This window comes from Pogona vitticeps, chromosome 6 (genome assembly GCF_051106095.1).
Source record: "Pogona vitticeps strain Pit_001003342236 chromosome 6, PviZW2.1, whole genome shotgun sequence".
In the NCBI taxonomy this organism is placed as follows: Eukaryota; Metazoa; Chordata; class Lepidosauria; order Squamata; family Agamidae; genus Pogona; species Pogona vitticeps.
Window position 1 is genome coordinate 119,529,925 of NC_135788.1, and position 24,219 is coordinate 119,554,143.

At 47.3% G+C, this 24,219-nt stretch overlaps 1 protein-coding gene across 1 annotated transcript; it reads left to right on the forward strand.

Moving 5' to 3' along the window:
- The first annotated feature begins 653 nt into the window (after nt 1–653).
- Nucleotides 654–20,442, forward strand: LOC110071138 (hydroperoxide isomerase ALOXE3). Its single transcript, XM_073003734.2, has 14 exons — nt 654–833; nt 3,345–3,549; nt 4,152–4,236; nt 5,408–5,530; nt 6,005–6,108; nt 7,100–7,272; nt 8,605–8,748; nt 10,002–10,205; nt 11,154–11,240; nt 14,313–14,482; nt 16,039–16,160; nt 17,227–17,327; nt 18,055–18,225; nt 19,377–20,442. The coding sequence occupies exons 1-14, from the start codon at nt 654–656 to the stop codon at nt 19,554–19,556; spliced, it is 2,049 nt and encodes a 682-aa protein (XP_072859835.2). The 3' UTR covers nt 19,557–20,442.
- The last annotated feature ends 3,777 nt before the right edge of the window (nt 20,443–24,219 follow it).

The window sequence follows — 24,219 nt, forward strand, 5'->3', positions numbered from 1 at the left end:
CCAGGACTAGAATCAACCGCTTGAAACAAGCAAGAGTTCAGAGGTTGAGGAAAACATAGCAAGATCTGTTTGCCAGTGGAACGGACTGCCACTGGATGGGTGTCAAGGAGAAATATGGCGTTTAAGCAGCTGTTAGACCAGAGTGGGAAGGACTTTTTGAAGAAGAAAAAAACACTACAAGTTCCAGAATGCCAGAGCCAGCATGGCTGTGGGGGGGATTCTGGGAGCTGTCATTCTTTACCCCTCCCAAAGCCCAGGGAGACACAGCGTTGGACTGAAGGATCTCCCCAGCTCCCTTCCAACTCCGTGATAATCTAGACCGCGGGGATATTTTTGCAGCCATGATTTGCTGGGTTTTACCAGGATGCAGGCTTGAACCCATGAACTTCCAGGCTCGGTTCCCTCCCCAGAATGCACGCGGGAGAGGACGCATCCTGCCTCCTTGCAGAGGTCGGAGCCTGTCGCTCCACAGACTGTGGCGTGTGGGAGTTGGGAGGGGCCGTGCCACGCAGCAACCCCGTGATTAGAGTCTAATTCTTTTCCAGGAGGCAGAGCAGTGGCCAAACAGGCTAGCTGTGGCCTCGCCCTCTTTATATAGCTTGGTTTGGGTCAGGAGACAGAGACGGAGTCTCCCGGCATCCTCCGAAAGCGTGATGGCGGCGATGGCGGGGGCCACACCAAGCCCCGTGGCCACCTACAGAATCCGGGTGGCCACTGGCAGCTCCCTGTGCGGGGGGACCATGGACTCCATCTCCATCACCTTGGTGGGGTCTCAAGGCGAGAGCCCCAAGTTCCTGCTGGACAAATGTGGGAAAGATTTTTCACCCGGAGGGGTAAGTGCTTGGCATCTCCCGGCTACAGAATTCGGGGCATCCGTTCCTCCCTTTGGAGGGTGGCCTTGCTGGACTACAAATCCCATCATTTCACAGCCAGAGTCACAAACCTTCTCCACAATTTGGCCTCTGGTTCAAAAATGGGGGGGGACGACACGTGGCCCTTCAGGAGGCAGAGAGACCGGTGACTCTTCCCTCCCTTAAATTTCACCCAGAGCTTCGACAAGTCTTCTTGGACTACAAATCCTAGCATCCTCTTCACACTTAACCCTTGATATATCATCTCATCTCTGTCTTCAGTTGCTCCAGTTTTATTGCGGGCTTTTGACGTCCTGATATTTTAACCCCTCCAGCCTGATTTGCTTCTCTTGTAATATTTGCGATTGTATTGATAAGGATTTTGTTTTGATATTTGTATCTTTCTCTAATCATCTATCCTCTCTAATCATCTTAGAACTGTGGAGCTGGAAGGGGCTCCCTGGATCCTCAAGTCCAGCAGCCCCTGTTAGGGAAGGCTCTGTGAGGAATCGAACCCCCAAACTCTGACTCTGAAGCCAAATACCTTAACCACTGAGCTGTCCAGCCAGCCCCTCCTAAAACATTGCAGCTGAGCTGCGTAACCGATAAACAGAGAAATAGGTCAACAAATCCTCAAGGAACCGCAAAACTCATCAGATGCCCTCAGGGCTAGACTCTGTTTCAGCCCGACCTTGCCTCACAAGGCCATCAAGTGGAACGCATTATAGTGGTGCCTCGCTAGACAGTTACCCCGCATGACAGGTTTTTCGCTAGACATTGACTTTTTGCAATCGCTATAGCGATTCGCAAAACAGTGATTCCTATGGGGGAATTTCGCTGGACAATGTTTGGTCCCTGCTTCACAAACCGATTTTCGCTAGATGATGATTTTGACAGCTCCCTCCACGCTCGCAAAACAGGTGTTTTCGGGACCTAAGCTTCGCAAGACAGCCATTTAAACAGCTGATCAGCGGTTCGCAAAGCGGCTTTCCTATGGCCGATCTTCGCTAGACAACGACAATTCTTCCTCATTGGAACGCATTAAATGGGTTTCAATGCATTCCAATGGGGAAATGCTTTTCGCTAGACAATGATTTCGCTAAACAGCGATTTCAGTGGAATGGATTATCATCGTCTAGCGAGGCACCACTGTTTTTATTTATTCATTCATTCATTTATTAGACTTCTACCCCGCCCATCTAGACCAAAGGTCTACTCTGGGCGGCAACAGAGAGTTTATTGGGATGAAGGTGTAAAAAATTAACCCATCGGGTTGCCACTTTGCTGAGCCAACCCCTGTTAGCCATTTCAAGAAGAGTCTGGGAAAATTGCCACGCAGACTACAATTCCCAGAATCCCCCGAACACCATGGTCATCATTCTGAGCATTCTAAATGAGCGAATGAAAGAACATGCAACTTTCTCAACTTTCCCTCACACAAGTTTCAAGATGTTACAAAATACTCTAGGTATAATAATAATAATAATAATAATAATAATAATAATAATAATAATAATAATAATAATAATAATAATAATAATAATAATAATAATAATAATAATAATATAGAACTGCAGACCTGAAAGGGATTCCATAGATCCTCAAGTCCAGCTCCTGTCTTGTTTGTTTGGTTGCTTCTTTCTTTGCTTTTGATGTGACAAATTAACACAGCCTCTGTGTGTGTAATCTTCTTCCCCAGTGTGTTTTAACCAGAATCCCTTTGTGGTTTTTTTAATCAATGGGAAAATCACTGGAGCCTAACCACATGCAAGCAGTGTTGAAAATGAAGCCTTTGGTAAAGTATACGGAGAAGGGGATCTATGACAGCAAAGTTACAGGTTTATTCCATGCATGTGCCATGCACAACTCTCACATGTCGGGCAAGTGTGATAAACTGCCAAGACACGCCAACCGTGTTGCATAACTAGCCCTCGATGCCTCCGGTCAAGGCGACAGCACTCAAAAGCAAGATACAGATCCACTGAACGGCTAGGCAACAATGTCAGATATATTTTTAAAAATTAGATTAACAACGCATTCGACACCCACTGAACTCTTGCAAGGATTATGCCGAGGGTGGTGACAAAAGCTGGTGTTCTTGTTCCCTGTGTAGAAGGAATTATGGAAAATTTAAGTGCTACAGTTACACTCCACCTTCCCGAAGCTTGTAAAGCTAACTTTTCCCCCACTACCGTTCCCAAAATGGCCTGCTGGAACGACTAATGATCTTGCTAGGTGGCCTCAGCCTTTACTCTGGAAAGCTTACAGCGACCTGCCTGCCTCCCCCCCACACACACACCTTTTAAGGTAACAGCAGCCTGGTGAGGTAACTTAAGCTAAGAGAAAGGCCTAAGATGGGCTTTACACCGGAGTAGAGATTCGAACCTTGGTCTTGACAGCCCTCGTCCAACAGGAAGGTGACCCCCCACACACCGGATCTTCTTCAGGTTGCTGAGAAATTGTGTTTGAAAACCCTCCTTTTCTACCTGCCAGGTGGATGAATATGAGGTTTCCAGCCCGTACGATTTGGGACCCATTCTGCTGGTCCGGCTGCACAAGGAGCGCTACGGCATCTTTCCGCAGACCAACTGGAACTGCAACTTTGTGGATGTCACGGCGCCTGGGGGGACGGTGTACCGCTTCCCTTGCTACCAGTGGCTCGTCGGGTACCAGACCCTCGAACTGAGAGAAGGAGCAGGTGAGGACGCAATTGTTCCTACTATGAGTTTCGATACAATACTTGTTTAATGCCTTTTTAAAAATATTGTAAGAATGTATTATTTTGGCTTTTAGCATTGTGTCTTTTAATGTTGTAACTCACCTGGGATCAATGTATTCTCGAAGGCTTTCATGGCCGGGATCTGATGGTTGTTGTGGGTTTTTCGGGCTCTTTGGCTGTGTTCTGAAAGTTGTTCTTCCTAACGTTTCGCCAGTCTCTGTGGCTGGCATCTTCAGAGGACTGGAGTAAGAACTCTGTCCGCGCTCTGTTGCTGTTTGTTGGATAGTTGGGTATTTATAGCTGTGAGAACAGCTTTTGTCCTTTTCAGGAGATAGGGTGATCAGTGTGTTTTTGTTGTGATAAGGGGGAGAGATTATCTGTCACTGTGATTGATGGGTGTCTAGCTGGTCTTTTTTGTGCAACTCTAGCTGTTGTTGCGCAAATGGACTCCCCCCCCTCCAAGACAACACACCTGCCAGTCACAGTGCTTTACAACGCTCATCATGGAGGTGGGCTGGGATATGACCCATGTTATTCGATCAGATTTCACACATCCTTTCCCACCCCCTCTTCTCTTTCAGCCAAAACTCTCAGCATGGATGCGGATAACCAGCTCCTCTTACGCCACCGGGAAAAAGAACTGCAGGCGAAGCGGGAGGCCTACAAGTGAGTTGACGGAGGGGTAGGAGGACCATCTGTGGTGGCTTGGACCGAGGTGGCCTTTGTCAGCTTCCAGGTCCGCCTTAAGAACAAACAGAGGAAGGAAGGAAGGAAGGAAGGAAGGAAGGAAGGAAGGAAGGAAGGAAGGAAGGAAGGAAGGAAGGAAGGAAGGAAGGAAGGAAGGAAGGAAGGAAGGAAATTTAATCAGCTGGATTCTGGGGAGAGGCACACACCCCTTCCATACAAACATAAGGAGTGCCTTATAGCGATTAGACTCTTGCTCCATCCTGCCAAATATTGCCAGCTTCGACTGGCAGATGCAACTCTCCTGGATTTTCCCCAGCACTGCCTAGATATCTCAGGGACCGACACCTGAGAGTCTCCTCTCTGACCAAGCTACGCCCCTCCACAATAAATTGTTGTTGTTATTTGGTGGTTTAGTCGTGTCCGACTCTTCGGCTCTCCCCAAACCAACCAGCCCCAGGTTGGGCCGAACGATTAGGCCAAAGGAGACGGTTGCTTCAGGCGGTGGATTATGGAGAGTAGGAAATTTGCCACGGCCCGACCCTGAGGAAAAGAAGGGAGAAGAGAAGGCTGCCGGTTCATTCACAAACTGGACCGACATGTGTGTGTGTGTGTCTGTGTGTGTGTCTGTGTTGGATAGCATGTGTGTAGAGTTTCTAGCTGTTGTTGCACTAAATCTGATGGCCTCATTGAAAGGAATGTGACCTGTTACTCAAACGCTCCATTGATTTCAATTGGTCTGCCCTAGTTGAGGTTAATTTAACAGATCATCCTCCACTTGATAAGCCGGCTCAAGGTTGACTCAGCCTTCCATCCTTCCAAGGTCGGTGAAATGACTACCCAGCTTGCTTCAGCAGGGGTGCACTTTGTAAACCGCCTAGAGAGTGGTTTAAGCACTCTTAGGGCAGTATTGTAAGCTGAAACAATAGCTAAATTAATAAATAAGTCTATCTAGAAGCACCTCAAAGGACAGATGCCATTGAAGGAACCAGGTATTTTTGGAGAGACCAGCTCACCCACAGGCAGGCAGGAAATTGCGGTTACTGGTATGCATTTATTTCCTGCATACATGCATGCATTGGATGCATCGAAAAGGTCAAAAGGTAGGCCATCTCTGTTTGCATCATTGCTTCTGTTTCTGGTTTTGGTGCAGATATAAAGAGTATCAACCCGGCTGGCCCAAATGCCTGGATGCGGACACGGTCGAAGATCTGCACCTGAACGATCGCTATTCGGCCACCAAGGCAAATGCCTTCAACATTCAAATGGTAATGGCGTAAGTATCTGATAGGAAGCAGCAGAAGGGAATGCGGGTCTTTGCCGAGCCCGGGAAAAATTGATTCTTTAAGACTACTCTTCCCAGAATCCTCGGAGATAAAGTACTTAAAAAAAAAAAAGAGCAAATTTTCTGGCTCTGAGTGGTTTTAGGCAGACATTTTTTAATTGGTGCAAAATAATGCCTGTTTTCATAATGTACCCAAAGGAATTTATTTCACCGGCAATGACTTAAGAGGAAGGCCATGACGGGCAGAATGCATTTTGTAATTAAAGCTGCCCTTTATTAACTCAGCTCTGGGCAGACAGGAATCCAACAGAGGAAGTTTCTTTCCGCAGTGCGTCTCCAAGCTGGAGGGAGACTGAACCTGTTGAATTTCTGCCTGCTCGTAGAAGCCCTACTGGGTAGCAAACTGTGGGTAACCATCTTTCCTACCTGCAATATGACAGTTTTCTTTTCCTCCCTCAATGCCAGCGAGATAGAATTAAAACTCAAAGGTCTACTCGACTGCAAGAACTCCTGGAGGAAGCTGGATGATGTCCGAAGGGCTTTTTGGTTTTACCGATCTGCAACCGCCGGCAAGTATACGAGTCTGAATATTGTTACAGAGTTTCGAATTTTTGATTAAATTCCTCCAACTGCACAGCAGAAGTGTAGGGATCACAAAACAGACTAGCTTCAGATTTCCCAGACTAGAAATGCTATTTTTTTTAAAAAGCAATCAAACAGGGAAAGCCAAGATTCTCAGGAATCTGAAGTCTGCACACATTAGTGTACTGTAACAGAGACTAAACGACTAAACGAAACGAAACAAAACAGAGACCTTTGTGTAGTGTGGGTGGCATATAAGTTAAATTTAAAAAATAATGTTGTTTAGTTGATAAGTCGTGTCCAGCTCTTCGGGACCCCATGGACCAGAGAGCATGCCAGGCCCTCCTGTCTTCCACTGCCTCCTGGAGTTAGGTCAAATTCATGTTGGTCTCTTCGAGCCATCTGTCCATCCATCTCGCCCTCTGCCATCCCCTTCTCCTCTTGCCTTCACATTTTCCCAACATCAGGGGCTTTTCCAGGGAGTCTTCTCTTCTCATGAGATGGCCAAAGTATTGGAGCCTCAGCTTCAGGATCTGTCCTTCCAGGGAGCACTCAGGGTTGATTTCCTTCAGAACGGATAGGTTTGTTCTCCTTGCGGTCCAGGGGACTCTCACGAGTCTCCTCCAGCACCACAATTCAAAAGCATCAATTCTTCGGCGGTCAGCCCTCTTTAGGGTCCGGCTCTCACTTCCATACATCACTATAATGATGTATATAAATAAATACATTTAATTATAATAAATAAAAGAAATACATTTCTCCCAATAGCCCCTCAGAATTGTCCCAAACATCCAGACCAACCATTATACCCAATTTAGAGGTAGGGAAAGCTATGCTGGGAGATACCATTTTGTAGAAGTCTGATTACTTCAGCACAACACCTAAGAACATTTCCCGTCTGTTGCACCCATGGGGAAAAACCTGAGCCATCCCACCCTTCTTGAAAACCACTTTTGTCATTCCCCCCTCCACCTCCAGAATATGTCAGCAAACACTGGGCTGAAGACTCCTTTTTCGGCTACCAGTATCTCAACGGCGTGAACCCGGTGGTCATCCAGCGCTGCACAGAGCTTCCGGCCAAATTCCCAGTCACGCAAGAGATGGTGGCCAAATCTCTGCAGAAGGACACAACTCTGGAACAAGAGCTGAAGGTAAAACTCTCTCTCTCTCTCTCTCTCTCTCTCTCTCTCTCTCTCTCTCTGTGTGTGTGTGTGTGTGTGTGTGTGTGTGTACATGTATGCACACATACCCCTGTAGGCCCTCTAGCTGCAGACTTACAAAGTACAAGCTCAGCCTATTGTTATGATGGAGAGTGCATCTACACTCGGTGCGCAATTGCATCCCTCTGACTCCACATTACAACGGCACTGGCTCCACCTTATGGAATCCTGGCATCTGTCGTTTGGTGCCATAATGAGAATTCTCTGTGAAAGAGCTCCATCGTCCTCTTTTTGCAATAGGGAGGTCCGAAACCCATCAAACTACACGTCCAAGCCAAGCTATAACTTGACCAAAGCAACTGGGGCTTTGACACTCCCCGCTCCCTGCCCGGTGACAGAATTGAGAGAGCCCCAGAATTTACAGGTGAATTTGCAGGAAAAATAAAATTTATTTTATTATTTTTTTAATTTATACCCCCGCCCATCTAGACCGAAGTCCGCTCTAGCAACCTCACCCATCCCTGTTAACTTTTACTTCTTGGAAATATCATTTTCCCCCATCTTAAAAAGAAGCCAAGGAAACTCACTTGTCAATAAAAGGCAATATTTTGAAAAAGTTGAAAACAGGAGGTATACAAATATTTTTAAGGAATTGAACAAATCTTAATATTAAAAAGGGTTAATGAAATCAATGCTAAAAACTCATTTAAAAGCGACACACACCACAGTCCATTATGAAAAACCTTCTCAGGCAGCCTGCAGAGAAAGGTATTTGCCTGCTTGCAGAAGGGCAGAAAAGATGGGGCAAGCCTGACCTCCAGTGGCAAGGAGTTCCAGAGTCTAGGAGCAGCTGAAACTTCCAATTTCTTTGAGGCAGCTCCACATTCTATCGTTTTTCGTGACGTAGGTTCACACCCGTGTGTCAGGGCAGAGTGGATATAAAAATCCAGCCCTCGTCAAGCCCTCAATGTGACACACAGACCCAACGCAGCCTTCTGAGACTCCCATGGTGAATGAATCTAAACTCATAGATAATCCTAATTTTGGACCCAAAATGTGAATTTGGAGACGTCTTGAAGTTTTTGAATAACCAATAAGAATTGTAACCCTATCAGTACCCTCCAAACATATTAGACTACAACACCTATCATTCCCAGACAGCATCTCACAGCTTAGAGGACACCAGGCTGAGGTTCCTGATAGATATTGCCTTTCACAGGGGAGTGTGTGTGTGTGTGATATAGCTGTTGTGTCTTTCATCTTGTTTCCTCTCAATATGTCTGCCATGTTAACACACCCCATTCTTGTGTTGTGACTTAACAGAAAGGAACCATCTTCGTTATAGATTGCCAGATTTTGGAGGGTGCCCCAGGTACGGTTCTGAATGGATCCCTCCAGTATGTCTCTGCCCCGCTCTGCCTCCTGCATCTTAATCCCCAGGGGGAGATGATCCCCATTGCTATCCAGGTAAAGCCTTTCTTTCACGATTGGACTCAAAATGATCATTTATCTTCCTTCTTTCTCCAGAAAATATTTTCCTGGAGACTTTTAGTGCCTTGCTGGACCCTCGGTCAACTTCTATCCAAAGTGCCATCAGGGTGATTTAACAGCATCACAGTCTTCTGAAAGGCTCACCTTAGATGCTTGCAAATGGAGTAATCGGGGTAGCAAATTGTACTAGAGGAAGCCTATTGATTGTTGTGGGTTTTTCGGGCTCTTAGGCCGTGTTCTGAAGGTTGTTCTTCCTAATGTCTCGCTAGTCTCTGTGGCCGGCATCTTCAGAGGACAGCACTCTGTGCTCTGGTGTAGTTGGCTTTGGGAGTGCAGTATTTATGGCTGTGAGATAGGCTTTTGTCTTTTTCTGTAGATGGGTGATTATGGTGATCAGTGTGTTTTCGTTGTGGGTGTATTGTAAATTTATTTATTTTATAAATGAAATAAAAAGCCTATTGAATCAGTGGATTTTGGCAATATGCTGCATCCTCTATACCTCCTCCATTGATTCCAAAGCACCAATGCAAACTGTGCCTTACTATGGTAAAGTAAGTAGTCATTAGAGTAGGCCCATTTGATTCAATAGAATTGACAGAGGTGTCTATTTATTTAAATTAATTGATTTTTTTAAAAAAACCTGCCTTTCTCCTTAAAAAGGATCCAAGGCAGCTTACATGATTAAAAGACAATATTTAAAGCTAAAAACAGTAAGTGTATGAATGTTAGAAAGGGTCAAAGACATACTGCACGAAGAAACGTTAAACAAAAGCAATATCAGAAACCCATTCAAAGCAGTAAAGCACAACCATGCATTTAAAACAACTCCCGCAGACAGCCAGTCACAAAGGGAAAGCATGCCTGAAGAGCAAGGTCTTTGCCTGCCTGCGGAAAGACAGCAAAGATGGGGCCAGGCTGGCCTCCAGTGGGAGGGAGTTCCAAAGTCTGGGAGCAGCCACAGACTCTCACCAAATCCCTACTGATTCAATGGGCTGACCTTAGAGCAATTTACTGCGCTAAGCAACAGGATGTTGTCTATCATGATGGTTCTTATATAAAGAAATGGGATAATCATGCGGTTAATTACTTGAGATGGAATGATATGGGTTTCAGTGAGCTTCAGCAGGCTTTCCCTGAGAGACACCCTGTTCGCTTTGGTATTTCCTCAGGAAGGACTAGTAACTTGCCCTTCCAAACAACAGAGTCATATGCCCCCCCTCTCTTTCCAGCTGACGCAGCAACCTGGACCGGAGAGCCCCATTTTCTTACCCACCGATTCTGAGTGGGACTGGGCGCTGGCGAAATTCTGGGTGCGGAATAGCACCTTTTACATCCACGAGGTCCTCACTCATCTGCTTTATACCCACCTGGTGGTGGAAGTCTTCCTGCTGGCGACCCTCCACCAGCTGCCCACATGTCACCCCGTCCACAAGGTAGGTGTGGCTGGAATGTGGGGAGGGAGGGAAGGAGGGGAGTTCCACAGGGAGAGTGAGCAAGGTGTTCAGACAGGTACACCAGAGGGCTGAGCGTTGGCCATGTGGGTCGTAAAAGTAGAAGGAAGATGGAATATTGTGGCTTGCAGTCTCTGAATAACCACCCCTAGATTTGAGGGAGAAAGCCTCCAGAGGGGACCACGGATTTTGGCAACCTCGTATGCTGCCTAGAGAAAGTGTTACTGGGAGGAAGCTTTCTGAGCTGGGGGGGGTGTCTGTCCGTCTATCCATTCAAATTAACCCATCCTTCCCTCCTGCCCCTGATTTCAAAGAGAGCCCTGCCCCTCCATTCTGTATTTCTCTCCCCCACCCTTTTCTTGATTCTGTTGAAGTCCGTTGTTGAAAAGAGTCATGTTGGTCCATTTGCAGTTTGATCTGTTCAGTTGTAAGCAATGAAGACTCCCCCCCCCTCTTTCTCCTGCTAATGTCTCAAAGTTGAGACTGTAAGTGCCAGTTAATGAGGAAAGGGGTGGTCACCTAAATGGGTACTGGGAGCTATTCTATTTTGCGAATTCCTGCGCTTTTGCTGTACAGCTAAAGGAATTTAACCGTGTTACTGCACCTATTCTAACAGCGGTGTGCGTGCATACGTGTATGCGTACAGAAGGGGTATGATGGAGAGAAATAAACCTTCCAGCCTAAGAGGTGGTCTGGATTTTGAGCCAGGAGTGAAGCAGAGTTAGGAGACTTTTTTTGGGGGGGGGGGGACTATAATTCCCAGAATTCACTCATCAACTGGCTCAGGGATTCTGGGAGTCATAAGTTTCCAAATGTCATTTCCCCCCATTTTCCTTTGGTTAAAATGTAAATGTTTTCTTCCTTCTCTGACGTCACATCCTTCTTTTCTCTCTCTCTCTCTTTCTCTTTCTCTCTCCTACCAACGCACAGCTCTTAATCCCGCACTTCCGCCACACGCTCCACATCAATGTTCTCGGCCGAGTGAACCTCTTTGCCCCCGGTGGGCTTATAGAGCAGGTGAGTAGTCCTCTCAGACTTTCATCCATTTCTCGCAACGAGGCCCTCCCAAGAGACATGGCTGCCTGAGGCCAAGGGGTGACCCGCACGCACAACCCAGGTTAATGTGAAGATAATGATCAAAGTTGGCTGAAACAGACTGCCACATTAGGCAGAAAGTCCCCCAAACCCCGTCCACTTGTACGCCTGATAGCGACGTAACAAATGAAATCACCGGACAATGTGTACCCATTTGTGAGATCCGAAAATGGCTGCTTGAGGCAGCCGCCTCACTACACCTCATGGTAAGTCCCAGTTCGAAGTCCCAGTTCCATAGATCGACCCTTCCAACCAAAAGCGATGCCGTCCCTAGGAAGAAGTCTCTTACACTGTAATAGCCGAGCTTACAAATACTATTTGTGTGGACTCCATCTTCCATGATCCCCTAGTCAGCACACCAAACTGGCTGGGGATGATTGGACTTGGAGTTCAGGCTTGATTTGACGCAGGACCCACTTGCTCATCTTTCTTGCAGTTCAGGGTATCCACAAAGCTCTCCTCCCGGCACCACATTTCAACGAATGATTTTTTAAAAACTATCCACTTTATTGCCACTAATTGAGGAGTTGCTGAAAGCCTGCCCTCACAGGCCAGGCCGTGTGCCCGACGGCGCAAGAAAGATCCGAAGGAAGAAAATTAAGATCAGAGTGGGGAATGCCATTATTTGAGGAACCTTCCAAAATGTAGCAGAAGGGAAAAGCATTCGGGGAAATCTGAACGGTTGTCGAGCGGGCGAGCCGGAAGTGCAAGTCAAGCAGGAAATGAGCTTGAGCCAGAACTATGCAGAAATCGTGTGCCTCGTTTCCGTAAACACGGGTCTCAAAGAGAGAACTATATTGTAAATTGCTAAATTATCTGTGGGAAGGTGTGTGGCCACACGGCCTGTGGCTCTTCGTTTGAAAAACCCGGGTGTGAGATCTGACCCACAGCTGGCACAGCTGTAACTTGAATACGGTAGCTCAGCTTGCCTCTTTCTTGACTTACATCTCAGAAATGATGGGTTTCTGGCCCCATCCATCCTGCCGTGAACTTTTGGACTCTACCTCTAAGAGGAACTTTCTGAGGAAAGGGCAAAAGTCATCTTACCATGAACTTTTGGACTTTTAAACTCTTCACACTGTTACAAGCCTGATGAAGTGGTTCTGATCCACGAAAGCTTGCATATTGTACGATGATTTTTTTAAAAGTGGTCTATAAGGTAAAGGTTCCCCTTGACAATTTAGTCCAGTCTTGTCCGACTCTAGGGCGCGGTGCTCATCCCCATCTCCAAGCCGTAGAGCCAGTATTTTGTCCGTAGACAAACTTCCGTGGCCATGTGTCCAGCACGACTAGACATGGAACACTGTGATCTTCTCACTGAGGTGGTCCCTATTTATTAACTTGCATTTTTACATGCTTTCGAACGGCTAGGTTGGCAGGAGAATGGTCTATAAAGGTACCACCTGCTCTAGCATTTGAAGAGGCATTTTGTATTTTATTTTGTATTGACCACACCGCTCCTTTTTATTTCTATAAAGGTTTGGGATACTTTTGACCACAAGTTCCCGGTTGTTCTGTTACAGCTGTAGTGTGGAATAAATTAGAAAGAAAGAGGAAAAGGCTGTGTTTTCAGGGTCATGCATATGCAAGAGTGCTGCGATACCTTTTTTGAGCCATTAAAAGGACCAAACAAGTTGCCAGCTTTTGTAAAGAAAATCCCACTTCCTCAGAACAGAATAAACAAGGATATTTTATTTCAAAGACTGTCTGGAAGGTTTTTTTCCACAATCTCCCTCCGCCATCCCCACCTGCAAATTTCTCAATTGGCTGCCGTTAGCTGTGGCAAGTAATTCCAACATCTGGAGCATATTTGACGTAACTGGAAAAATTACCGGCTGAGGAAGGGAATCTGGAAGATATCCTTCAATTGCCCCTCCTCCCTCCCACCCCAAATTCTGGGAATCAGCATTCCCATTTGCTAGGAGACGCCAGGGAGGAGGAGAAAGGGTTTTCCTTGAATGTTCGGGAGTGTTCAGGCCATTAAAAACAATGTCATTGTACACAGATGTGTTCCACAGGGAAGGGAAAGGACCGCTGCTCCCACACTTGCCTGCCGATTGCCCAAAACTGTTCCTATTCCCTTGGGGGAAAAAAAGATCCAGGTAGCACGTGCTGGAGAGAACGGAGAATCTTTTCTAGATTGTAAATGCTTTAAAAAATCTGTATGTTATAGTTCTAAGATTGTAATGATATGCTTCAAATATCTGTGGAGTTTTAAATATTTTCTTGTAAGCTGCCTCGGGCCCCTTCGAGGGGAGGGAAACATGATTAATTGATTAATTAATGAAGTTGGTGGTCAGGTGAGGCGATATAGAAATGGATGGACAAGCAGCCTCAGGGGTTAGAAAGTTGATTTTTTTTGGGGGGGGGAATGACCAGAATCCCTTTAAGTCCCAGGGGCACTCGGCTGCAGTCCAGAGACGTAACTCCTCCAAACTAACCTCTACGTCTCTTTGATTATTATTATTTTCACATTTCTATCTCCTTTTTCGTCTAGTGAGCGCAGAGTAACAAACAGACCCCTCTTCCTCCCCTACTTTAGTTGCCTCAATGACCCTGTTGTAGAGGCAGAAAATGCCAGGTCACCCACTGCATTTCACAGCTCACCAAAGATTCTACTCCATCCACTAAACCAGAGTAATAATCAATGTGCAAGCTTTATTTCTTAACAGATCTTGCCCAACGAATTACCCAATGGCTGTTTATTTAATAGGTAGACGTTTATTCAGCTATCCTGACAGCTTCGTTGGCTCATAATTGCAGCCTTCGGGCTAACGCTCAGTCCCGGTTTAATGACTTGGAGCCGTCAACTTTATTAATATCCCCTTATCGCAGAGGGTTTAGAAGGAGACATGAGGCTGTAGTGGAAAGCATGGTGTGAACCCATGGCCGAGGGACTTCCTGTTTTGGAACGGAGTGGCTTCATCTCTTTTAAGTTCCCCAAATCCAGCGGTGACAGCTGTGCTCTGTGTTGTGTTTTCCTCTTCTTGCCAGGCCACGGGGACCGGTTTCCGAGGCGTCTCCCACCTGCTGGCCAAGGGGCTCTCAACGTTGACCTATTCCACTCTTTGCCTCCCCGATGACCTCCACAACAGAGGCGTTGAATCCCTCCCCGGCTACTATTATAAGGAGGATGGTCTGAAGCTCTGGGAAGCCATCAAGAGGTGCTGGGGGTCATGGACGTGTAGAGGGTGACCAGGCCAAAAATCGAGGCTTAACCTGCCCTGGGGGGCTCTGGGGACCCAGATTGCATGAGGGTGGTGCTTCCATCCGAACGTTGTGGGAGTTCTCCATGGTGCTGAACCTATGACATCCGGGCAAACATTCAGAACTGGTTTCCTTCCCCTTGCAAAATTGGAAACCCCACCTTCCACTTCTCTCCTGCTAGGCTTTCTGGGATGGGGTGCCCCAAGAGTGTATTACCTAGGTACCCCTTACTCCCTTGTCAAATCACAGACTCGTGGACTTAAGAAATAAGGGCCAGTCTGTGCATTGTGGCTAATGTCGTTCGAGCAGAAATCATGGCATTGCTCTGAAGACGTAATTCCGGTAGAACGGCAGAAATCAGATTTGCAAACAACGCTCTTGTTTGTGGGCAGGAGACAAATCCGAAAACAGGAGAAACTAAGTTTGCAAACTACAGGAGGCGTGACAAGCTCTTGTTGCGGCAATTAAATGCCTTTAGAACTTAAGTACTGTAATTCCCTTTTCTTATTATGTGCTCTCGGTGATGTATCTCTCTATCCTATGTCTTGCTTGAGCTTCCCCAACCTCAAGTGATATGGGGGACTAGATTCCATTATTCCCCCAGCCAAATTCATTAAACTGAGGACAAACAATTGATAGCTTCAGCCACCAGCTTACATTGGCCCTACAAAATATAGCAATCTCGGAGATGCACTCAAGAAACATATGGAAGGCCACCATCTCAAAGATTCTGACTGATCTAAGAATGCAGGCGAGTGAAAAAATCTTGTTTTCAGACTGGGAAGGGGAATAGAATCAGGTGATCATAAATCATAGAATAATGGAGTTGGAAGGGGGGACTCTAAGGCCATCCAGTCCAACCCCTGTGCTCAAGGCAGGAACCCAAACCAAAGCAGATCAGACAGAGGGTTGTCTTAAGTTTCTCTTGAATGCCTCTCCAGCGCTGAAGCACTCAACACCTCCCGAGGTCATCGGTTCCACTGTCGTACTGCTCGAACAGTTAAGAAGTCATTCCCCCCCCCCCCGATATTCAGTCAAAATCTGCCTTCCTGTTGCTTACGCCATGATGACATGTCCTGGACTTTGGGAGGATCGAAAACAGATCCGCAATGGAGTTAACCTACTGAGGTTTTAAAACCACATATCTATAAAAGCAATTCAACCTTTACATTCGAGAAGGAGCAAATTTATCCCACGGCCGTTGTCCTGTTTTGCCTTAGTTGCAGCAAAACAAGAATGGGTTAGAAGCAATGTATTATTGATAGCTCGTTCCTTCCAATCTTTGTCTTCTGGGGAATATTTTACGAGAGAAAGGAGTTACTGGATAAAATCACGGTAGGGAGAGCATGGGCATCAACTTTCAGAATCCCCTCAGGCCGCATGGCCGCTGGTGATGCTGAACGGAGGATGCTGGACATCACCGTCCGAATGCTTCTGTCGAAAGAGGATCACAGATTTCTAGAATCTAGCTCACCGTGGTTTTTCCTCCTCTCTACCATCCATTTTTCCACAGCTTCGTCTCCACGATCGTTGGTCTCTACTACAAGAGCGACGGCGCCATCAAGGAAGACTCAGAACTCCAGGCATGGGTGGCCGAAATTTTTGACCAATGTTTCTTCCGGCGAGAGTCCTCTGGTAATGTCCGCTTCCCTCAGCCTTGAGTCAACCCTCTATGAAACTCTTCTAGGATCCAGAAACATCTCAGACCTCCTCCCGTTGGCGGGGGGCGGGGGGAAGAGAGGGCCAGTGGCGTGTGGGGCCAGGGGTACGAACATTTGGCCTTTGGGCCAGCCGAGTGCTGCTGAGTTGATGAGTTTTAAGCAGGTGGAACAGCTTCAGAGGGACGTGGGTGGCAGTGTGGGTTAAACCGCAGAAGCCTCTGGGCTGCAAGGTCAGAAGACCAGCCATTGTAAGATCGAATCCACGCAACGGAGTGAGCTCCCGTCACTCGTCCCAGCTCCTGCCAACCTAGCAGTTCGAAAGCATGCAAATGCAAGTAAATTAATAGGGACCATCTCGGTGGGAAGGTCACGGCGTTCCGTATCTAGTCGTGCTGGCCACGTGGCCACGGAAACTGTCTTCGGACAAATGCTGGCTCTGCAGCTTGGAAAAGGGGATGAGCACCGCGCCCTAGAGTCAGACACGACTGGACTAAATGTCAAGGGAAACCTTTACCTAACAGCTTCAGACTGGGTTTTTTTAAAAAGTAAGCTACTAATTAAAATTAGAAAATTCTTTTCTAATTATAAAATTAGACAACTACCTCTAACGGGGTGAAAACTATAAAAACTGGACATCTCTTGGCGGCTTCAGGAAAATGGTTCCGAGATAGTGCAGGAGCAAGAGACCTAAACTTGGTTCCAGAAGCCCTTTTTAAGGTGGGCTCTATTAAGTCCGTGGAGGTATTGGGTAGATATTACGGAGGATGCCCCGTGTGCCTCCTTTTGGTGGCAAAGAAGAAAACAGTGGCCACTAACTTTAAGAAGAAGAAGGAAGAGTCAAGAACAAGTGCAGTCATTTTGGTGTGGGCCATTATTGACAGAGAAAAGCCAGAGGGAACAATCGGTCACCCACCTCTTTCCGTCTTGTTCAGGGGACTCGTTAGAATCATTCATGCTTTCATTTGTCAGAAGATGGAACGGAGTTCACTTTTGTTACCGACCTTGTGCTTTCTGTTCCCACACATCCCCATTTCTCCCAGGCTTCCCGGCACATCTGGAAACCACTGCCGAATTAACCAAATACCTCACCATGGTGATCTTCACGTGCTCGATTCGCCACGCCAGTGTCAACAATGGGCAGGTTTGGGTCTTCCCGGTTTTCACCCTCCTGGGTCTCTCGGTCTAGGGGTGTCAGCCGCCCCCATCCCAGATCACAAGGGTGGGTGGGGGGAACGGGGCAGGGGGCCGACTAGAGGGCCTCTAGGTGGCGCTCTTTGAGAAACTGGATGGAGTACAGTGAGTCAACAATAGGAAAAGCTCTGCCTGTTGGACTCTCCTCCGTCGTGCATCTGTTAAAAGCAAAGAACATCTGCCTGTCCTCCACGGACACTGGTTCCTGAACCTGGGTCCTGGGATATGGGCCAACTTTTTCTGAGCTCCAGGCTGGGCCCTCCAAAGGCTTTGTTTAGCTTTGCCCAAATGGAGATCCATCTTCCCACCTTTGCGGAAAAAAAACTAAGGTCAACATACTCCAAAGGACAGCTTCACCTTAAGAAGCTGATAGCATGATGTGATTCCCTGGAAGTGGCATGCCTGAGCAATCAGGCTTGCCAATGTAGCCCTGGTTTACCTTGCAACGGCCAATCACAGAACGGAGGGAGCTGAGTCATCAGACGCAGAAGGGAAGGGAAGCTGGTGCCAAGAGGGACGGGCGTTGTTCAGCATTTAAGAGATTCCCACTTATGACTGTGCATCATCTCTATATATACTGTCCAGTTTGATCCTAGCTTTCTAGGAAATTAATCCTCATGGGTTGCAAGGCAGGGAGGGTCCCCTAACCTCCAGTTTCCCCCCCCCCTGTTTTCCAGTTCGACTTTGGCTCTTGGATGCCCAATTACCCCTCCTCCATGCGGAAGCCGCCCCCAACATCCAAGGGGGGCGTCACATTTCAAGATGTTCTGGACACCTTGCCCGATGTCAGCACAACCTGTAACACTCTGCTGATCCTTTGGTTACTCAGCAATGAACCAGGAGAGAGGGTAAGAAAGAAAAGCTTGGGTACCTGATTCCATATTTTGAACTTGGGATGCCTTCATACCAGTCCAAGAGGGTGAAAATGCATCGATCTGTTGCAAAGGTAGCTGAGGGTCACGTTACACCAATTCCCCACTATTGCAGGGCTTCCCTTCCAAGACACACGGCCCTTTCCAAGTTTCTGCACCTGACTAATCAGACTTGCAAATGAAGTCTCCGTTTACCTCCCAGTGACCAATCACAAGGCTCATTTGCAGCATACGGAGGGAGGCAAGCTTATGCCACACAGATGTCTTTTACCACTTGAGGGAGTTCCGCTTGTAATGACAGGTTAACTGTATCATGTAATTTGACCTTCAAGACATGTTACACCAGACCAAGCCGATAAAAAGGCACTGGTTTATTTCTTCCCCTGAAACAAAGCAGAGCAACAGCTAAACTGGAGAAGGCAGTGCGGTATATTGGTCAGAGCTGCAAACTAAGACTGAAGGGACTTCACTGAAACTTGACTTGCAGCTCAGGACCTGGTGGGTTCCAAGCTGGGAGCTGAAGCTGAGTGGAGTCGCTGGTGCAAGGCCTGCAAATCAAGGGATGATAGGTGTTGTAGTCCATGCCCTGCCCTTTTTTCCTGGGGGGGGAAAGAAGCTTGTTTTTAACAGGGATTCTTGCTTGGGGCTTGTGACTTGGTACCAAAGGCTCGGACTCAGAATTGGAACTCAGACCCAAAGACTTAACAACACCCCTGACACCCACCCACACCAGCACACACACACAGAGACAAGTGGCTATTTCCCTTTGGGGCATTACAAGACCCAGAATCCCCCCTATCACCTTGGCCTCCTGTGGGCTGTGTGGATTCTGGGAGTTATAATCCAAAGAAAGAACTTATTGGTTGGTTGCTTTGTTTATATGCTGCTTTGCTCCCTTCGTGTTGCTCCTCCGTTGTGGATTCACAGGGCACTTCCCCACCTCAAAGGCTGATGCCAGCTGGGGAGTTATGGGATATGTAGTCCAGAAAGGACACCATCCACACTCTCTTCCTCAAGAGGGTTGTTCCACATGACCCTGAGATGTGCCAAGGAGGGCGTTCCAGAGACCCTGTTCTTTCTCCCAAGTGGGGACCTCATCGCTGTTTCGCTGTGTCTCCGTTTTTCAGAGACCTCTCGGCTGTTACCCCGACGAACATTTCACAGAGGAAGGACCCAAACGGGCCATCGCCGCTTTCCAGAAACGCCTGGCTGAGATCTCCGAGGAAATTGACAAGCGGAACCGAGGCCTGCCCTTACCGTACCACTACCTCAACCCCCCAGAGATAGAGAACAGCACCTCCATCTAAGGGATGCCTTGAAGCCTGGCATTTCTCGGTGGCGGAACCTGAGGTAGCAGCAGGGAGCCGTGATAGTGTCTCTGGCCACCACACCTGTTGAATAGCAACCTTCTGGACTTTAGCTTGAGCCCCATTAGGTGGCTTTGGGCTGGTGTGTCATCTTTTACAAAGGACATTATACGGTTGCCAATGGACCAGTGCCCTCTGTTTGAAGTGCTGCCCAGCCCAAGTCTAATTTAAAGACAAGGAACTGTGGGTGATCACGGAACAAAGGAAGGCTAATTGCCTTCGAGAGAGAACAAAGGAGTCGAGAGCGAAAGCCCGAGCCAGCGGAGCCAACTGGCAACGCCCTGAGAGCTCTTTTATTGACTTAGCATGATTACATAGTATGTTATCAGAGAAAAAGATAGGATACTAGTTACCTAATTGTAACCAAGATTGGCTAAAATAACCCTTTGATCTTATGCTCTTTGTTGTTGTTTAGTCATTAAGTTGTGTCCGACTCTTCATGACCCCATGGACCAGAGCACGCCAGGCCCTCCTGTCTTTCACTGCCTCCTAGAGTTGGGTCAAACTCATGTTGGTTGCTTCGGTGACCCTGTCCATCCATCTTGTCCTCTGTCATCCCTTTCTCCTCCTGCCTTCACACTTTCCCAACATCAGGGTCTTATCCAGGGAGTCTTCTCTTATCTCTACCTCTAAGCAAAAGGGCAGAATAAGGGGTTACCCTGTCCGCTGGCCACTGCCGCATCCTGCCAGGGGTGTATGCCCGTCACTGAAGAAGAAAGGTGTATGTGTGGAGCGGAGAGATCCAAGACCTTCATATGGCCCATTACCCAACCTCCCCCCCCCCAGTTAGTAGCTTTTGAGTAGCAAGCTGAGCCACAAGATGCAGCCTTTCTGATCAGAGCTTTTTTGGTTCAAGTATTAAAATCATTTCCAATTTTGCGTCTTTTGCATATAAGTTCACACATGCTGTTTTGAAGAAATGAGTGGCCTCGCTCATCCTCTTTTTCAGCCTCTTTTGCTGGGGGGGCCAGTGACGCTGTGTAAGCGCCCTCCTAACCATATCCAACATGCTGGCTGTTGAAAAGGAATGGAGAGATACTTTTGCTGGAGGAGAAGGTGTCTAAGGGTGGGTTGGTTGATTGGTTTCCTTTCTGTCTTGGAAGTGGTTTTCTTCTTCTTAAAATGACTTTCGAAGAAGTGAGCAAGTTCATCACCTGTTACAGCCCTTTATGGCCTCACCGTGTGCCGAAAATCTCACCCGACTGCCTGATACCAACCTGCCCATGGGTATCCCTGCCACACTGTGGATAATATTTCTTACAACGGACTAAAAAGTGTGATCGAAACCATTTGGGGTGTATGCTCAGATAGTTCAGTTTGTACTTAAGGTTTCCGAAGGTCATCGTTTTTAGCTGTGTCGTAACTCTTTGGTATTCTGCATGGATGTTTAAAAGTTAGACATATCAGATGGGATGATTCCCTCTTTAATACAGTGGTGCCTCGCATTGCGACGTTAATTCATTCCGCAAAAATCGCTGCAGAACGAAAAAGTCGCTATGCGATATTAAAAAGCCCATAGAAATGCATTGCAACCCCTTCAATGGGCTTAAAACACACTGTTCAGCGAAGATCCTCCATAGCGCGGCCATTTTTGCTGCCTCTTAAGCGAGGAATCCGTCCCTAAACACAGCGGGTGGCCATTTTGTTTACCCGGCGGCCATTTTGAAACTGCCAATCAGCTGTTTTAAAATCATCGCTTTGCGATGCTCGGTTCCCGAATCAGGGAACCGAGCATCGCAAAGGGAAATTCCCCCATAGGGGAACGGAGCGATTGCTATGCGAGGCACCATTGTAATGGTTGGGTAGGTCACTATGAGGCCATCCAGTCCAACCCCCTGCTCAAGGCAGGTGTCCCAATCAAAGCAGATGAGAAAGAGGATGGTCCACTTTTCTCTTGAAGGCCTCCAGCATTGGAAGCACTCACCACCCGCCAAGGTCATGGGTCCCATTTTCATAATGCTCTAACAGTTAAGAGGTTTTTGCTTAGTGCAGTAAGTTGCACTAGAGTAGGCCAATTGAACTAGTGGAGGATGACCCAAATGGGACTACGGTGCTCTAAGGTGCCAAAATGGACAAGCTCACAAAGTTCATTCTAGCCGGCAATTAGGAGAAAGGAGGCCTCTCAAAATTACCTGGTTAAAGTCCCATGTTCTGTACCAAAAATATTGATCTTAGCTTACAGCCAGCTAAGGAGGGCACCTCTGGATGAAATCAGGAAAACACCTTTCTCCTAGAGGTAGAAGCTGCATGGAAACAAAACAAAACACATCTTGTGGGAAGGTGAACAGGAACAGAGCAAACTCAAAGAGTTCTGAAGTCCAAGATCTTCAGTCACAGGGGTGGGTGAAATCTGGCCCAAGGCCCCTGCGGTGGCTGGCTTCAACCACAGAAGTTCCCCTTTTCCCAGTTGCAGCAACAACGGCGGTTGAGCAATGTGTGACTGCAATCCAGTTCAGAAACTTAATTCCCCGACACCCATTGAAAGATAGTCCTACCGAGGAGGGGCAGGATCTGTTCTCCACCATCCCAGAGCGCAGGACACATCATCGTGGGCTCAAGCGACAAGAAGACAGATTTAAGCTGAATATCAAGAAAAAACTTCTTAACTGTTAGAGCAGTATGATGATGGACGCCATGATCTCGGGAGGTGGTTCTCCTGCTGGAGGCATTCAGGAGAAAATGTGACCACCCTCTGTCAGATATGCTTTGATTTGGATTCCACAAGGGGTTGGACTCCATGGCCTTTGGGGCCCCTTCCCACTCCATGATTCTATGATTCTGTGATACACAATATGAATTTATCCAACCCAACTGACAGAACATCATCATGCATTCCTTTCCTCAGATCAGCCAAATGACAGCCCCCCCCCCACAGGTGGCCTTCCAGAATTCTAGCATCCTCCCCCCATTTTATTAAAAAAAAACTTTTTTTTTTTTGACGTTCCCTCTCACCTTCCAGTGACAGGTAGATGATTTCACCAGGTGCCCCCCCCTCCGCAAATGCCACCCCATTTCTTTCAGGCTTGTGCAAGACTTTAATAAATAAAATAATAAACCAGCAAATCATGCAATGGTAGGGAGAGGGGCAGATGGGTCCTGTTTTGAACAAGAAATCTGGGTCTCAAACAGATCATAGATATAGGCCCCAAACTTGGTGAATTATTCCCTCCCCCCCAAAAAAAGAAGACAGGGCACAGGTTTTAAGTTTTTAAAAAGGACCCGGGTAGTCCTCGGAGCAATGTGGCTCTCTGGGGTGGGGTGGGGGCTACATATGAGACCCTCTCGTCCTCTGAAAGTTGCCCCTTTGTGTTCTATAAGGCTGTGGTCCCCAACCTTGGGCCTCCAGATGTTCTTGGACTTCAACTCCCAGAAATCCTGGCCAGAAGAGGTAGTGGTGAAGGCTCCTGGGAGTTGTAGTCCAGGAACATCTGGGGGCCCAAGGTTGGGGACCACTGCTATAAGGATTTGGGGCTGGAAAAACACCGCCTAGGTTTTGCCCGCCTGTCTCGACTTTTTATGTTAGGAACGGATGAGATGCCTGAATCCCTCGCAGTAAGTAGGTGGAGGGAAACCTAGAAGAGATGCGGAATGGACGTTTAATAGCCTAACCTGGCAGTACCCAGCGGCATGTGACTGTACTCCGGGAGGGAGTCACGTCTGCCCGATGAATCACCTCGCTTAATTAAGATGATTTACTTATCAGCATGGCATGATCGCCTATTACAGGATGCAATAGGCAAAGAAGGGCCCACCTTGTCTGGATGTTTTGAATTCTTTTCATTCATTGCTCCCACTCATCTTTGAGTGAGTCACAGCTATCCGTGGCAAAGCTGTTTATCTTTTCAACCAAGACTGCAGAAAGATATTTCTCTTTTGATAAATCTTTTAAAGAAAAAAGGAAGCATTCAAGCCCTTCTGCTGGAGAGCTTCCCGTTCTTTGCAAAAGCTTCCAGCTGGGAAGCATCTCGCCGGAACGTGAACTTCCAGGGAAAGTGCCCTGGCAATAAATCTGCCCACCTGGAAGGAAGGAGAGACTAAAAATAGAGTTCATTCCTGAGTTGGAAGAAAAAAAGAAAAAGAAAAGAAGGTGGGAGAGAAAAAAGCTACTGGACTGCGTGAGCAAGAAGGAATGAATGTTGTGGGACGGGCATGAAGAATACCAATAAAACCAGGGCAAAACACAGTTTGTAAAGCAGGGCGAAGCCTCCATTTGGAAAAGCAAAAGGATGTGGATATACCAAAAAAAAATTGTAGCAAAACAGCCCCCCCCCCCGAGCTTCCTGCTGTTTTACAGGCGTTTTGTGTCTTGCAAAAATGAGCACTCCTGTCCGGATCAATCTGCATTATTATGATCACCGTGTGTGGCATTCATAAGCAGTGGTTTCCACAGTTTATCAGGAGAGTTTATCCATTCTGTCTGTCTGCCCACAGATCTGCACTTCTACGAAGCTAGTGGGTCTTCCTTTTAACTGGAGGCCCCCTCCGTCAAGGGATTTTTTAAGGGCAGGATTATCCCTTCATAATGTCCCAGTTAATTAAGCAACATGGTGGCTCATTGCAGGAGAGGCTTCAAAAACAGACCGCTTTGATTCTCAGCACCAGC